This window comes from Nomia melanderi, chromosome 5, assembly GCF_051020985.1.
Source record: "Nomia melanderi isolate GNS246 chromosome 5, iyNomMela1, whole genome shotgun sequence".
NCBI classification, from domain to species: Eukaryota; Metazoa; Arthropoda; class Insecta; order Hymenoptera; family Halictidae; genus Nomia; species Nomia melanderi.
Window position 1 is genome coordinate 5,675,819 of NC_135003.1, and position 19,182 is coordinate 5,695,000.

The window sequence follows — 19,182 nt, forward strand, 5'->3', positions numbered from 1 at the left end:
CATTTAAATAGCTTGCGAGTTTTTTTACGTTGTATTAATAGAAATAAATATATAATTTTCGTGAAATACTTTGCGTAAAGTATATAGAGAAATTTTGAAAATAAAAAACGTCTTTTCAATCTATGCTATTCAACATTTCGAGTCGTCAAGGAATATCATTTTGAGCAGTATGCATAATGATATTTCCGAAAATTTAGTATGACTACGTAATACCTAAAGTTAGTATAAATACCACTGTTTGTACTAAAGTTATATTCGGTATGATTAAAAATAGTTTATAGATTATAACAGCCTTGACATGCACAATTCAATCATTTATTGATTCAAAACATCATTTTCAATTTAACAGTATCACTTGTGTTCTTTTATTCATTAAAAGCTTCCCACATAAAACAAGCGTTCAATTATCTAAAAATGTGTCATTCCATAGATGAAGAAAACTTTTCTCCCGTCGCAGTGATCTACTGAAATTTTCTTATCACTGAAAAAGGGATATACCGTTATTTCACGTTTAAATAACATTTCAAACGCAAACGGTTTTCACAAATTACAATGTCAAATGTCACTCATAATTTCTCTAGGAATCGCATAAGATATCCTTTCATTAAAACTCAACGTATCTGGATTGGACAGGAATATTAGACCAGCACTTCGAAAATCATTTTACATGCTCGAGGATATGGACGACATAAGCGTACGTAATGTATACTTGCCATTTGCGCCACACAGAAACAGTGCCTGAAGTTATGAAATGGCACTTCGTTATAGTTGTTGTAAACTTCGTAGAGGAAGTTCCTCAGAATTGGTAAAGGAATGTTAAACTTTTGAGGTAGGTCGAGCTCGACGAACATCGTCTGCAGCATCAACAGAAGCTCTTCGTCTTCCCACTGTCGCGCGTCAAACGCCGGCGAACGGAGACACTCACGAACGTTCGATGATACTGACACGTCGCTAAAACACGATTAACGAGGTTAATGTAGGATGGTGATCGATTAACATTTAATATTAAAATAATTAAGGAAAGGAAAGTATATTAACATTAGAAGTACCAAGCCTTTTATATGTAAGCAATACGTCATCTTTATAAAGATTGTAACAATATATTTTTATCGATTTCTTCAGACGTTTGTTATAGTATTTCAGTGAAACTGTGTTTATTTTCGAAATCATTTTGGATATTAAATACTTTGAAAGTATTAATAATTGTAAAATCAGAGAATTAAAACCTGTTATTTTGATGGGTTCGATAGTTCTAGTAATAATTCTTTACTCTGAGAAATTGCCTCTTAAATTAAAGAGTTAATTCCATACCTATTTATTTATCGGTTTGTATAGGAAAATTTAACGTCTATTTTATATATTTATATTTTTATTTATCAATATATGTTTCTCATTTGCCAATATATAAAAATAAAATTATATAAATATAGTAGAGATTAGATCATTAATAAAAAGAATCTTTTACTCCATTATTCTTTTGTGCTATTTTAAATATACATATTTTTCATACCAGTACCTTTTGTAATCTTATTGTTAGATAATACAGTGATAATTTACTTAATAAAATAATATAAATACTCCCTATAGTTAAAATCCCTTTGAAACTAAAAACACGCCACCGTGACCGTCTTTAATGAAACGAATTAATTTAATACATTATTTGATCAAAGTGTTTCCACAGTTTTGTGAAATATTAGGTTATTTGCTTATTAAACTAATTCAGCATGGAACACAATCCTTCGACAGATCGAAATTATATTAGGAACATATCGATTCACTTGGCTGTTATGACAAATAATATACATATGTACATATACACAGTCTGTCCAGACCCTGGTGCAATAGAGCCTTTACATTTTTTTTTCTCTAACACCATCTCGTAATGAATAAATGCATTGTGAAATTTAACATGTCAACAAAGTCCACGTACAACTTCAATCTGATAGCACCTCTATGTTATTTGTTATTGAGGTTACATTTGACAAGGCTTCGTAGCGCACGTTGAAAAAACTATATGGAGCGAAGGGCCAACATTAAATTTCGCTTTAAGTTATGCAAAACAGCAAGCGAAACGTACGGAATGATGAAAGGCGTGTACAGTAGTGATTGCATAAATCGTGCCAAAGTTTTTAGATGGTTAAAAAGTGCGCATTCAGAAGAGCCGTATCAAGATATTGTTCACCATTTTTTTCGATTCGCAAGAAATTTTCCGCAAGGGATTCATACCTGAAGGTCAAATGGTGAACGCAGAATATTATGCCCATGTTTTAAATCGCTTATGGAACAGGATTCGTCGAGTTCGGCCTCAATACCGAAAGCAAGGGACTTAGTCACTTCTGCACGATAATGAACGAACGCACAAATCCGAGATTTTACGCGATTTTTTGGCCAGAAAAGGTATCACAGTGCTCGAACATCCCCCATATTCGCCTGATTTACCTCCGAGCGACTGTAGGCAATTCCTAAAACTAAAGTTTACGGTGAAAGGAAACCGTTACGACACTATTCAGGACATACAAAGTGCTTAAACTCCGTTTTTGAAGGCAAATTCCGAAAAAGGAATATAATGACTGTGCTCAGAAACTTTTAAACCGTTTCCAGCGTTGTATTGATTCAGGAGTATACTTTGAATAAAAAATTATAAAAGGACCCTATAATTGTACTCTTACATTTTTTCAGTACTGGTCGCACTAGACCTTGGACAGGCTGTGTATGATTGAGTGTATTTGAAAGACAAATATTTTAAATCTACAACTCTTGGTTGAATCTTTTACATTCCAATATATTAATGTTTGGTAGTTAGTGGTGTTGTGTATCTTTCGCACATGTTCAAAGAAAAATTATCATTTTTCTCCAAATGATACAAAGTGAATAATATTCATATTTATTATATTCGACGTAAAAGCTTTGTAAAAAATCTGGCCTAATATAATGAGGTAAAGGGTTAACATGATTTTACCATCAAGATTAAGAGAGATCAAAGAGACTAAGCAGATGTACGTTGTAATGAAGACCGCTAATTGCCAATCCGTATTCAGCCGCCGCATCAAATCGCGTCACGTGATAATGTTTGTTTTGTGATGCTTGCCACAATTGTCTGAAATGGCAGGTTATTACGGAGAGAACGGTAGCTTAATGGCGTTTCGCGGTTTACACAGGAAAGGCAGCTACTGTATTCGATTATTTTTCAGTGAAATCGAACAAGGCGCAGCGATAAGCTTGTAGATGAAAAATATTCGATTTTCAGGAAGTCTTTCTTATTCTCAGTCAATCTTTCGATATTTATAGTGCTTAAATATTATGTTTCTATGTGTTTAATAGAGTTATTTTCACAAAACAAAGTAAAATAGAGATTACCATTGCGATTGATTAAAGTATCTATAATATTTCTTACACGACCTTGCAAAACGAATTTTTATAAAAATTTTCCACTTTCCTCATCTTTTTTCAGAACGTCCTTCTTCAGATATTGAACTTTTTGATACAATTCTTGTATTGTAACAGAAAAACAGGTTTATCCTTAAAGTTCGATATTAAGAATCTATGGCACTTTCTAATAAGTTCAGGTGGAGATAGAATAGATATACTAGTTTTGGTTGTTTACACGATCATCATGTATTTTACAATTTTAAATTAACTTTCGTACGTGATAATCAAGAGAACTTTTTTTCATAAAGAATTTTGTTGATAAATTGGGTAGGTAAATTGTACTAAGGTTATTACTTACACAGAAAAAGAACATTGTAAGTTGTTATGTCTATTAAAAAAACCCACAGGAGATTTGTGAATGTTTGTTAGAAGTAAAACTGAAAAACAATAGAAGTAATACAATGTGTAAGCAAGAAATAAGATGGTGGTTACTTTACTGTTCTTATTGTTATATAGTAATCGAATCTTAATATCAAATTATTTTAAAAATAATTTTTGATTAGCAAAATATAGATTTCGATCATCACTATTTGTATATACATATTATTTTTATTTCATCGTATTATAAAGGCAAGTATATATTTTAAAATAAATGTCGGTATTGTTCCTTTCGAAAGGGGTAGTTTAGTATAAGACTAGTTACGATGAAAAGTTGTGGATTGAAAACGCACCAGTGCTGTTGAATTGTAGTCATGCTTCTCCAGCACCCTTTTTCACATGAACAATGGCTGTTGTCTGTGTTGGAAAATACTGGTCGCGAAACAATTCTTGTTTTCTTATTTAAATCGTATGGAACAGTGACAAATTTAATGCGGTTTTCAATAAATTGGAATTATTAGCTAATATTTATTTAGGACTATCGAAAATTACTTCTTATTGTTGCTATTTCTAATACTTCCTTTCCTATGTATTTTTAAAAATATAAATTACTTGAATCTTATTATTAAACTTAATACCATAACAGAATCAGTAATTTTCTTTTATAAGAAGTAGTTATAAATTAATTTTATTGAACACAATTTAATTAAAATTATTAATTCAATTATTGTTTAAGTTGAAGATCTACATTTTTAATTAATTTATTTTGTCCAACAAATTTCGAAAGAACGTAAGTATATCTCTATGTATTTATTTTAATTATATTCAATTAACAATATGATAATCAGAACAGTGTTTTCAACAATGTTTTTTGTTCAAAACATTAAAAAATAATCCTTCTGAGTTTAAACCATATTCTGAAAATAAATATTGAAATTTCCCGTGTCTCTCCATTTTTTAAATTTTTCCACAAAAATTATGAACCGCTTTCCTCTTGAAGTCATTTTTAAATGCAATTTCCAGAAATTTTTAATTGTTAACAAAAATAAGCGATGCGTGTTAATAGAATTCAATGCGCTAACGTTGTTGTTACTTTTGAAACTTGACTATTTAAAGAATTTTAAAATGAAAGAACGTAATTCCCAATAAGTTATGGAGCTGATTACGGAGGAAATATTTAAAGACGTTCGTCACTTGTATAGTGTAAGTCAGGGAAAGATGATATACTTTTTAAAAAAGATCTATAACTTCATATTATTGATACCTAATAAAAAATAAAATATACTTATACAAATACATGTACGTATACAATAGGAATAGTTAAATAGATCTCTGTACAAGATTCAATATACCACTGAAAAAAATTGAAAATAGTTGATAATTTTAATGAGATTGATCAACTCAATCACTGAACCATCTCGCTCGGAATTACTCTATCCTTGTTTATTTTTTATCTTCGCTAATGTAATTCTACGCCCGTGAAATAACACGCGCATTAATCATACTCGAAAAAATCCTCCAGTCATCGTATTTCTCGCTATACTTTCCACGAATGTCACGCCGACTCGCAACATTTGCATTATGTCCGGATCAATGTACTCGTACCTCCTTGCGTTAGTATGCAGATCACGTTTGCTCCAGTTTATTTGGCCGGTTTCAACACGAAAATCAATTCACGTTTGTTTTCGTACGCGTTTTTTTCCGCGGAAAAGAAGCGTTTACAAACAATATTCGTGGCTTCGTTCTAATACCGGTGAACTCTCGCGCGGAAAGATTTTCAACGGTTGTTTTTAAGCTTTTACATTTTCTGCGTGGTATACATCACGAATCGCCGCAAAAATAAATGAGAAAAATAAGGAGCAGATTCTGCTGCTGTTTACGGAAATGACTGTAACAGTATTTGCGACATTGTTATTATAGTATCGCTGATATTATAAAAAGGAATTACCTTTGTTTTCTAACAAAAATAGAATAGAAGTGGACACAATTATATTGTAGTATGTTTAATGCAATAAAGATCTTTTTAGAGCAAACTGAATTTTATTTCAGATTGTAGAAAACTGAAAATGGGGAACGTGTATAGATTAAAACAGGTTGCATCGTTTAACGAATTCTAGACCGAATTACACTTCGAACGGGAATTCTCCCACGTCAAAATTGAATCTCCCGTTCGACTGAATTGCACGACCCGCTCTGAAATTCAATTTGCGAAAATCCCACCCGCTATGAATTTAATCACCCACAAAATGATTTCCAACCTATATCTCGACATGAAATATTCAATGACGAAATGCATGAAGATTACAGGTACGTACGCTGTCATAGGACACTATGTTTTAAAGGAACCAAACGTAACCGATAAATTATACCTTAATAAATAAATTTATTATATATAAATATATATATATATATATATATATATATATATATATATATTTATTATATATTATATATAAATAAATTTTATTATATTCATAGTGTACGAGCGGAATTATACACGAATTTAGTTTTTCTTAATGTGTTAATGAAACTAAATAACAAAAATATTTACTTATTATGTCTAATTTTTGTTACCTGGAAAATATCACTTAAATATTTTACATTTTCAATTTTAGGCTTCCAACAGTGTTCCATAATTTCCTTGTCCTAGTAATTTTATATTAACAATGCAACTTACAAACAATATAAAACAATATTATTACCATGAAACGATCTACAAAATTAACTGCGTTGTCCGTTTTCTATATAGCTTCAAAACTGTGATACAAATTGTTTTATTGAATTATTGAAAACTGAATGATTTTCGAAGTTCTATAAATTCCTAGAAAAATGTTGTTCAAAAAGAAATCACAGAGGAAAAATTTTTATTTGAACAAGCAATTTTGAAGAATTTCATTTTTCAAATAGCCGATGTTTATCTGGGTCCTCTATAAGCCTGAAAAATCTCAAAGAAATTGGAATTTTCCAGAAAATTCCCCTGTTTGTGCAGTCCTTTACGGATCTCCTTCACAGACTGTCGCCGCAGCGGCGGTCAAAGGGGTATTACGTAAACGAAACATTTTAGAAGAAATTTATCTTTAAAAATTTAGTTTCGCGAGAAATATTTCAGAGAACCATTGAAACGTCCGTGTTGCGTCGGCGTTCCAATATTCGCGGAATATACCGAACGCGTTTGAAATAAGAACAGATCGAAATTTCGCTTTTCTCGGGTTGAACCGCTTCTGGCTCGCGTTAAATTGCGATGACATGTGCGCATGTGCAGCGCTGCTTTGAAATGTAGAACGATACGTGATCCTGACGTCTTTGACCACGACGGCGCAGAGAACAAGAAGCTTAAAGTTTTCGGGGGTTCGAATTATTTTTCCAACGGATTGAAAATGCCGTTCTGTGCAGTGGATGAAAATAAATTCTGCACAATTGTAAGAGAAAAATACTGCAAAAAAAAAATGTGCGCATACAATAAAATTCCATTCTATTGGTATTACGGTTTATGAAATTCCATGGCGCTTTAATGAAATCGTAGGTGGTACACGTATTCAAATATATATTATTCGGAGAAGGCGTTTTTAATTTTTAATGATGCAGTAGATATATCTGTTTTTAATGCTCGAGCAATGATGAAATAATATTTACTGTGAAATGTGTATTGATTTATTATAGGTATTGCAGTGTTATGAACAGATAAGTGATTTAAATCATTTTGATAATGAAAATTATTTTATTGATGAAAATCCTTATTAAATATGAAGTAAACGTCTATTTCTAACTTTGTACGAAGTTTTCTGCTTCTAAAAAGAAAGGATTATTCTTTTAGGAGGATTTATTTTTCAAAATGGTATCAACATACTCTGAATCTACATTCTCTTTCGAAACTTCTTTTCTGGAATGATTATGTTATATCGACTCAGCCAAAACAAGTTTGTAAGTGCAATGCAAGGAAAATATGTTGAGAATAGAAATATTCCTTTCAAATGCATTTTATTCGAATAACTTGTGGAATGTTTTATAATGTATGAAACAGTTTTGAAGGATTTATTGTATAGACTAAATTGATAAAGATATTCCTATATATGTATACCTACTTTCATTTAAAAATATTTAATCACTTATAACGTAAACAGTTTATCCTGTTTAGCAAACAATTTTGTACTTACAATCAGTTCAATATAATTGTATAATAGTGGAAAAAACAATTATAAATGGATATTCTATTTTATCTTCTACGTTCCTCTTTTCCTTGAATTATAATTTTGTAGCTGATAAACTGTTTCCGAGCGATTGCTTATGTTATATGTGACTTAACCATTTGGTTATGAGATTTCTACCATACAAATAGTTATATTTTTAGCAACATGAACAAAATTGGGGCAAAGGGCAACTATTTGACAGCGGGAGTCACTGCTTGGCCTAGTACCCTACTCTGGCTTAGTTTTCTACTTCTACTAAGTCACACATTCATTCAGCTGCACTCATTATTTACACTTCATTATCTACATTTGTGTTGCTCAGAAGCCAATGCAGTTACATCAATTTTTGATATTTTCTGATTTTTGTAAATTTTAATGGAATATATAATATTTTATTGTTGCAGAGTTTAGCCTTTCAAAAAAAACTTTATATAATTCTCTGATCAAATTAATAAACCAAAAATTTTAAAAACTAATGTGTTAAAAAAACATTAATTTTCTCAATCTTCGTTTTCTCGGCTTAACCGCATTGGCTTCTAAATGCCTCATTTCTTTTACAATAAGTTTTTGAAACACATGCTATCATGTGTAAGGATAAATTTATCTAACAATCGTGCAAAATTGTATTCTTTTCTTGATTTTTCATATTTACCCAAAATCTATTATGATAAGATTGATGAGGAGATGAACCTCGATGGACGTTAGGTCGACCATGCGACAATACACAGCTTATAGACTAACGCGAGGGAACGCCATGGATGCGAGCGAAGTATAACAAAAAAAATGGAAGAATACGCGGGAGCGAAGCGTCTCAGATGATGTTCGTTTGTTCATCGCGTGCTTATTGCCGCGGTTTATATGAACGCCTCAACATGCTCCCTCAAGAAGCACGCTCTATTTTGAGGTAATTCTCTTTAGAGCAACACCCAAGCTCATTGACACATCTCCAGTGTGCCACTCGTTGTAATGGCTTGGTCAAAATATCCGTAGTCATTTGGCTCAACGGAACATATTTAAGGGTAACTAATCCCTTTCCAATTGCATCTCGAACAAAGTGGTACCGAATATCTATGTGCTTCGTTCGAGAGTGTATACAGGATCATTAGCTGAACATTTTGCTCTATTGTTATCAATATTTAACGTAGTCTCAGCGAGTTTCCTAAATCCTAATTCATCAAGGAGACTCCTTAAACGTACTACTTCTTTTACTGCCTCAGATGGGCTAACATATTCCGCCTCGGTTGATGACAGTGCCACAGTTCTTTGCTTCTGTGACTTCCATACGATTGCTCCGTTTGCAAGAAGAAACGTATATCCCAACAACTTCTCTTCAGACCTGGTGTATTTAATTCCGAGGATCCTCGTACCTGCTAGAGAACTTAAAATCTGCTTTACAGCCTTCATATTTCGTGGTTGCGGATCATTGACAACCTGAGTCTAGATACTGTATTAGATATATCTGGACTGGTACCTACAGCCAAATAAATTAACGAGCCTATTAGCTCACGATACATTCGATTGTCCTCTATTTTGTTCGTACGGAAATTATTAGATACTTTTCCCGCATCATATTCTGGATAAATTGCTTTTAACTCCGCCGAAGTCATAATTGGATTACAATTACTCATCCCATATCAATTAAGAAAGTCATTTATATATCCCTGTTGACTCACAATAACGAAATCATTTCCTTGGACGATTTCTACACTAGACAGTATTTTGCCAAATCCAAATCCTTCAATTCAAAATTATTGGCCAATTTAGACTTAACCTCGTCTACCCATTCATTGTTGGTGGATGCGACGAGCAGGTCGTCCACATAAACTATTAACAAAATTATATTGTTATTACGTTTAGCATGATACATACATGGTTCTCCTTTTGTTGCTTGGAGACCAATCTCTTTCAATTATTGAGAGAGTGTTTCGTGCCACTTCCTGCCTGCCTATCGTAACCCATATATCGCCTTTTTTAATTTACAGGCACTTTCACCTATCTTAAGCTGGCGCAGCATCTGATTTGATCGCTTCTTCACAATGTTAGAAGTATTCTTCTGTTTGCTCAGTAACTTTAACATTTCCTGAAACATATCTGGTACTTCCATAGATACCTCTTCATCTAGCGATCCATTTAAATACGCTGTGACTATGTTGAATTGTCCGACCTTCATCCCAGAGTGTGCCGACAATGCAAGCAAAGTCGGATTGACTCCAGTCTGGCTATGGGGGCGAATGTTTGGTGATAATCCACACCATATTGCTGAATATACCCCTTTGCCACAATTCTTGCCTTTATTTTGCAGATGTTTCCAACCGCATTATACTTATTTGTAAAAACTATACGACTGCCTATAACATTTCGTGCTACTGACCTGTTAACGATTTCTAGAGTATCATTCTTGACAAGACTTTCCACTTCTGAAAAGATTGCATACTTCCAGTTTTCTTGTTCTGGTGACAACATAGCTTCATCCAATGAGAGTTCAGCAACCCCAGAAAATCTCTCATATTCTACATTTTGTACTTGTTCATTTTGCATATCGACTTCACTTTCTTCTTCAAATACAGGAACTTGCTGAAATAATTTCCTTGGTCTACCATGGTTACCCGTGCGTATTAGTCTAGGACGTCCATACCCCCCGCGAAGGTTGTTCGCTTCACTTTCTATGGATTTAATAAACAGCCTTGGGGTATCTCTTGTAACTAGAGTTGGAAACGAGATTAACGATCTCGACCTCTCTGTGTTAATGTCAATAAAAATTAAATTTTCATCGGCAGTCTCGTCCGGTATGCTGTTTCCAATGACTTTAACGTTTTTGTCGTACTTTATGTTCTCTTGAGACGTATCTTGGAATCTCACATCTCGTGCAATTATATGCTTTCTCTCATTTGGTAATCAAACTCTATATCCTTTAGTTACTTGCAAATATCCTACAAATATTCCTTTTAATGTCCTCTCAGTGAACTTATCCTTTGTCAGATCCTTGTTGAGTACATACACTAGGACCTCAAATGTTCTGAGATGAGACAGATTTGGAATTAACTTTCATTAATTGCATTAAATCCTTGGAATTTAAATGTACCAAGCGTCTGTGCCATAACTTAGCTATTGAACCTGATTCTACAATATTAACAGAGCTGTCACTTCGGTTTTCCGCTATTGCAGATTCCTTTGTGAATATCACTGAATGTCCTTTATTCGTGATCTTTGCTACAAAGACTAAATTTGACCGAAGGTCTGGTACGTAAAGGGTATTCTCCAGTTTAATTGTCTTTTCCTCATAATTATTTAACATTAGAATCTGTACAGCCCCTTTCCCTTTCACATTGCTAGATATGTGACAGGCAAGATTAATTTTTCCACTATTTGACATGTTTATGGATTAGAAATTGTCCTTATTTCCACATAAGTGTGCTATACATTCACTATCCAAAATCCAGTTGTGATTCCCATTCACACGTTTAATCAAGGAATGATCTACAGTATCAATAGCTGAATATGTTACACAAAATGTATTGTCATTAACATTGTGCAATGAAAGTGAATTATTAAATATTTGTTTTAATTTACATTGTGGAAATTTATGCCCTAATATTCCACACTTATAACATTTTACTCTTATACTTCCCTGTTTTTCAGTCTTTGTATTATTTTCAGACTGGTTTTTATATTTCCAATTATTACTTTGGTTGTGCGTATATTTTTGCTTGTATTTATTATCCTTATATATACTTTAAGTATATCAGGGCTAGGTAACTCATCACAAGACTCTATCGCACACCTAAAGTTTTCATAGCTGCTTGGTAGACTATATAACAAAAGAATAGCAGCCATATCCGTATGTACAATTATATCCATGGCAGCCAACTTATCTATTGCATCAAAAAACTTATTTAAATGTTCTCAAATATCACCCCCTTCCGATATGGAGACAACGCCAACTGCTTAAGAAATATGGCTTTTCTCACTGGTCCTTTGGAAGCATACACAAACTCGAGTTTCTTCCAAATTTCACATGAGGTATTGCAGCTTCGCATCTGTTGCAACTCTTTTGGATGATTAGTAAAACTAATTCGGCGCGTGCCTTACGATCGGACTTTGTCCATTTTCCCCGCACCTCTATCTCATTTTCGGACGGTATTGGTATATCTCCGATAATATATTCCGATAGCTCACCTTTAATTAATAGGGCTTCTGCGTGAATCCTCCAGGAGTTATAATTCTCCTTCGTCAGTAGTTCCGTACGAACGCCACTCACCATTGAAGACATCGTTATCCGTCTTAATAGAAAAATTCAATAGGTAGACTACGTGAACACGTGTTAAGACAACCACTAGAATTCGGGTTGGTGTTATAGCCATCTCTGGGCTCATAACCTGATAAGATTGATGAGGAGATGAACCTCGATGAATGTTAGGGCGACAATACACAGCTTATAGACTAACGCGAAAGAACGCCATGGATGCGAGCGAAGTATAAGAAAATAATCGAAGAATACGTGGGAGCGAACGCGTCTCAGATGATGTTCGTTTGTTCATCGCGTGCTTATTGCCGCGGTTTATATGAACGCCTCAACATATTATATTCCATTATTTAATATTATAAGAATAAAAAATCAAGTTATAAGTTCTTATAAAAAATTAGAATTCTTTAAATTCTAAAACTTTTGGAAAAATGGATTATTCTTATTGACGCATTGAATTATTATACATGAATATCTAGATGTATTAATGTCACTGAAGGGAGACACTAGAGCTTCACGAGGTCCTGTATAGTGGACATTTTACATTACTATTGCCACGGATACCGTAACAATTGCTATCAATTCGATTTCGCAAATTGTTTTGAAATCTACTGAAACATAAACCGTTTAATATTTAGAGAAATAAAGAGCTTTAGTTCAAAAGTATGTAAATAAGGAGTATGATTCCTCGAAAATCACATGATGATATCCTGTTCAATAATCTGAAACAATTAGTCGACAATTATTAGAGTATTTGTAAATCCTGTGACGCATTCAATAATAGCAAATCCTTTCAACGTCAATCTATTTTATCATGTGCTTCAAAACAGTTCGAGACGTATCGACAGATACATATAGGAAATTATATTATGTTTGATACGTATTCAATTCTAATTAATAACTGATCACAGATAAATCACAGCATTTGCACAGAACGGAAGCAAAATTCATATCATGTGATGTTTCCGTATGGTCACTGTATATATTGTTGATTGTCATTAATATAAACTATTTCAACTTTGTCGTAAAGCGTCATTGTTTACTAAACCAGTGGTATGTTATTTCGAAAGTTTCGAAATATCCTACCATGAATACAGGAAACTGATACATATTGGTATCAGTAAATACGTCATTAAATTAATTCCACCACTAAATACATTAAATTCTAACAGTCCGTTTATTTGGTTAAACTGTAAATTAACGAAAATGCTTTCTCACTTATCGGGCAAATTGCGTTCGCCTATAGAGTAAAATGAAATTCTTTCAATTATCTATATTTCGAATTCATTACATTCACTGTAAGATACAATGTTGGAATGTTGCACGTTGAGATTCAAATTAATGTAATAAAATTAAATGCCAATAAAAGTAAATAAATAAATTTGATATATTATTTATTATTATATATTAACTTGTTTAATAGACGTTTTATTTTCTATCAGCAAGAGAATTTATTATCATTAACTCAAAGAAATATACTTTACTCTACTAATGGTAGATAAATTAAATACTTCTATCTTTATACTCCATACCATACATTTCAGGATCCATTTCATACCGAACATAAATTTCAAATATTTCTGTAAAACTTTTCTCCAAAGAAATGTGAAATTTCAATATTTGTTAATTAGAAATTAGAAATTCGCTATTGAAAATATCAGCCGGTATTAGTGTCGACATTATATGCAAAAAATACGACCTCTTATCTACCTAACTATAAACTTGACATTTAAATGTCTGAGCAAGAATATCAAAGTCTCTTAGATATTAAAATTATATGAACGTAAGTGGCATTTGAAATACACACGTATGCGAGGGATGTCAATAAGCTTTCCCATCGACATTAATTCGAGTATTTTATTGCATAGTATATAAATTTTAACATTGTACACTTAGAATATCTTCTCTTATTTATAGCTGTCATGACACATTTGAGTAACTAAGAAAAATTAATTTAAAGGAAATATTTTTAATTACATACTAATACCCTAATTCATATTTTGCGACGGATATTTGTAATTGAATTTTCTCCCCTTAGAGAATTAGGAACATAGGAAAGGTAAGTATGCGCTTTCTATACATACCATGGCTATAACTTGGTGCCCAGAGTTAATAAACTTCTTTTACTGGCGCATTTCTTTTCATTTTAATAATTCCTTAAAGCTTCGTTTCTAAAGCAATTATGAAAACCTTCATGTGGGAACATTTACGTATTTAAAGTGTCCTTTTAATACAAGCATTTATTCCATTTCTTTTAGTGAAAATATTTATTCTCTATTCATTTATTCTCAAAAATTGATCCTGTTGGTTTAACACCAACATATAGCGATTTCGGTGGAAACGGAGTGAACTTTCACGGCTGACGAAGAACAGAACTGGCCGGAGAGCACTTAAAATAGGTATCGAACGCATATTCCTAGTTCGAGGTCAGTCAGAATGCGGCTATTATATGGTCGTACTTGGTGGAAACCTTGCATCCCTCGTTTACCAACAGCTTTGCGTCGATCTACGCACCGGACTGTGATGACTGTTTGACAGCAATTTGATCGAGCCGGTATTTACACATCACCGCGCATACTTCCTACCGGACAACAGATTTCCCGTTGGCCACGTGGACGAACAATACTGATGTTTGTGTTTCAACTGCATGTATGTTGTGTTTACTATGAAAGTGGCGTACTCCACTGTGAAATTTTTATTTATAGACAGTCTATTTGTGGTTTATATTTCAGAATATCTATACTTTCTGAGCAACTGAAAATTCATTAGTAGATGAATTTATAATAGCATATTCGAAATTCAATTAAAAAATCATAAAATACATTCTGTATGTAGCACACCTTTGAGATAGATGTCATTTGTAAAATATTTAAAATAATAATTTCTTTAACACTCTATTTCGATATTTTTTCATGCAGATTGTTCCGAAGAATCGAGCTACGTGTCATTTATGAAAAATGTATAGTGAAAATACAGTTGACCAAACCCGAGATATAACCTATCCCAGTGGCGTGGTTCATATTTGTGGTTGCCTAGCAGAAAACTCCAAGTCGCAGGTTTTCCATTTCAAGACATCACAGTTGAAAGTTTTATGCGTCGTAGCTGACAGTAGATTTTGATATTCTTGCATTTCCTCTTTGAAAAGAAGCAAATGCCTGGATACACTTTTCTCCTCTCGGAACATAGATTCCATTTCCGGCAAGGGGTTAAGAACTAGTCTACTAGTTTAGCAGATAGAATAAATAAATAATAACAAGAAACAATCAGAAAATTGAAAACAAAAGGAAAAGTAGGGATGACAATAATGAAGTCTGTTACATTTAAAATGAAATGAGGAAAAATACGTACTGGAAATAAAAGGAAATTAGGAGACTTGAGGTTTCAAATGGAAAACAGGCAGAGAGGAAGCTATAGATGTGAGAGTTAAAGAAAGAAGAGAAAGAAAGGCAAGGTTGGAGAAGGAATAAAAACAAGGAGAAGAAAACGATAAGAAAAAATTGGTAGATATTAAAAGTACGGAGAATAAGGATAGGGAAAGGGTAGATTAAGATTAGGGTTGAAGAGAAAATGAATGCATGCATTATATATAAGAAAAATGAAGTAAATTAAAATATTTATATATAAGCAAAATAATAAAATAATAATATATATAAGCAAATAATTATGAAGTTATACGATGAAAGTACAAGATTTTCTAAATATTTTAATTTACTTCATTTTTTTTAAACGAATATATTAACGGTTCTCAAAAATAAAATTGTATCTCTAGGTAAAATTATTTGAAAAATAATTATTACATTATTTAAATTTTTAAACATTTCTTTCGTTCACGATATTGAAATCAGTGAAATGATTGATATGAAATTAATGATACTGCTCTCTTTGGCACGTGTACATCCACTGAAACCGTGTCCTATTTAATCATTTACGTTTAATCTACCGATACCTTTGAACACGAAAAACGTCGCTTATATGAGAACTGTTTGGGAAATACTGATCATTCGTATCATCAGTTACTTCCAAATATATTATTAGAGACAATATTTTCAAGCATGCTCGAAATATCGTTACCAGAATATTAGATGTAATTTATAATTATTCAACAGAGTGTCACCTCGATTTTATCTCAAACTTCTAGTGTGTTCTGCAGTTAAATATAACACCAACAAGTCACGTAGCGAAAACTTCATAAATAGTTCATTAACAAGTTGTAATATACATATAAAACGAGATATGAACACTGAATTTGCATTTTGAAATTTAGTTCACTGAGTTTACTGTAGACCGAATTTTGTCGTGATTTTATTTAATTTCGGCATGTGTGGCGTTGATTCGCCCAATTAATTCATTTCAAGCGAATGTTGCTTGTTCCATTGCACTCATAAACCTCAAGTGGTACATACTAATAACTAGATTAAAAATAAACTACACAGTAGGTTCTCGCTTAACTGAGTTGCTATTTCCTGCGATCTAAATTATTCAGTTTTCGTTAAATTGAAAATTAATAATTTGATTCCTTATATTGCACCTTACAGTATATACAATCAAATCTTACAAACATATTTGAAAAAATATGGTAGAAAAATGGAGGTTCCTCCCCCTGCCACTCTTCAAACAAACGAGCCCCACTGATACCAATCTCTATTATGTGAATAAAGTTCGAGTATGCATAAGGAACAACATCAATAAATAAAAATAAAAACGAAAATTTTTAGGGCAATGCGAAAGTTGATTACTTCATAACTTTTAAACCAATACTCACTGTCAAAAAGTTTAAAGTCCTGGGTGTACAGAACAACGATCTTAACAATATATGTCAAGGTTATATCAGGGTTACTTGTTTTGTAAATAAGTACAAAGCTGCCCATTCCCGGACATATTATTGCAAATATCTGTAAAACTAAGGCCGAGCGGCGATAACATGTATAGGAAAAAGGTGATCAGAATCAAGTCCCACGCAATGTTCAGCGCGCACAATGATTTTTTAACTTTAAATTTCAAAGTTAGTTATATGTACGCTTCGAGCGGCAAATTAATGGCACTCGAATATTTAGGGTTGGTGCAAATCAGTCCACACTTAATTTTAAAAATAAAATTTAATATTAAACTTAATATTTAATGTACAGTGTTGTTGCACGAGCGTCTGTATGATGGTTATTGATCGATGAATTCACAAGTACTGGTGAGTGTCAAAAAATATTCCTAGCGGGGCTTCAGTGGTCTTTTATCTCAGGTATCGGCTAAAGGTAAACAGTAATAAGGGATGACCTGTAATCTCGCGATCTACCTGAAATTTTCAGTTAAGCAAGGCCAGGTCGAAGGCACAAAAAAAATGGAAAACCCCGAAATTGCCAAGATGGTAAATGTCTTTACTTCGGAAAGTATAATTTGTGTCTAACGGTCTCCTCGAACAATGATGTTTCTTAACATAGTTTTAATTTCACCGGGAACCAAATATAACATTTTGAAATATGTTGTTACAACGTAACACGCAACATATTTCAAGGTGATACAAATCAACGAGGAATCAGTGTTGTATATAATTACCATTGTATTTACCCGTGCGACTTCAGCATTGAAATATATTTATGTATCAGTATATTTGATATTCGGCTTATCGATATTTTCACCCGGTATACAACACCGCCTTCGCTGATGCAGTCTTCCTTCTTTCCTGAACCGTTCAAAATTCCAGGCGCATCTTATTCGCGGTGCGGACCGCTGCCGATGACATCCTGCCGCAAGGAAGAACGCGATGAACTCCCGTAGATAAAATGAATAAATAATTCCGCGGCAACCTTCCGCCCCCTTCCGTTTTCGCTGGACGAAGTCTTTAAATAAACTGCGTACTATCAGCGATCAACGAAGGACATTAATACGCCGGGGCGACGACTTGATTTATTATGAAACGTCGTGTTCGCCTCACTTCGCGTGCGTCGCGCGTTCAAATAAAACCGGTTGATTTATAATCTTCCCGAACGTGGCCGAGTAGAACAGGAAACGAATCTTTCGTCCCCGTCGTCTCTATTCCCCCAGTCGATCGCTACTATTCAATTCGTGAATTTGTCACCGGCGAACATCGCTATGCAAACGTTCGTTTGGTCTGGGAGATTGAAGCATGTCATACTGTTTTATTAGCCTTTTGCACTCGATTTATTTTGAATGTTGTTGGCTGTACACTTGTATTTAGTTTTAGGGGAATCAATTAAAGTAATTTACAGCGGTAGAATTCAACGTTTTATATTTACTTTATTTATTTATTATTATAATAAGATTAAATTTTTATAATCTTCCAATGCATGGTACTTTTTCGAACAATTTCCAATGTTCTATAATAAATTCGTATTTTCATCTCCAGCGTGACATACGAGGGCAAAGGTTTAACCCCTCGCTCTATGATTTCTTTTCCAGTTGCGGTCAACAGAGATATTTGTGTCGGTAATCGTAACACTGGTCTATGTCATATATTCCTCGCTTCGAGATACTGAAAGGTTTGCGTTTGAATAAATTGAAATATATTTTTATACGATGAAACAAAATGTTTCAGGAAATATTTGGTTTTATAATAAGTAAATATGATTTTTGAAGCTTGAAATGAGTTAAACCATTTTCAAAATTAACTGAATGTTTTAAGATTGACTTGCAGCAATAAAAAAACAACGAATTTTATTATAAAAAATAATTGTAGTCAAATCTATTAATTCATATTTTATAATTATGCTTCTAAGTAATTCATTTTTATCATTTCTGATTTCCTTCTCGCCGTTTTGAAATGGGATTTTGAATCTTGAGTGATTTAAAATGTATTTCTAGCAAATTGGTAGATGTAAGGTAGTAAATCTTTAATATCTTTATATTTTTCTTCTGTTAGTGTTCCTGGAACTAGGTAGATATTTTCGTATATTTGTGGCCTGTCACTTTTGGGTGAAAAGTCGAAATGAAATTCAGCATCATTTAAAGAAGCTTTAAAGCATCTTATATGTGAACTTAAAAATCTCATCCATT

The 19,182-nt window shown here is 32.9% G+C and overlaps 1 protein-coding gene across 8 annotated transcripts in view; it reads right to left on the reverse strand.

The window, feature by feature from the left end:
* The window catches only part of Pde9 (phosphodiesterase 9), a 265,907-nt gene that overhangs the window by 14,722 nt on the left and 232,003 nt on the right, over positions 1-19,182 (reverse strand). For all 8 annotated transcript variants that reach the window (XM_076367845.1, XM_076367850.1, XM_076367847.1 and 5 more), the window contains one exon: positions 714-951. In XM_076367845.1, coding sequence (XP_076223960.1) covers positions 714-951 — 238 coding nt within the window. The remainder of the gene's footprint in view (positions 1-713; positions 952-19,182) is intronic.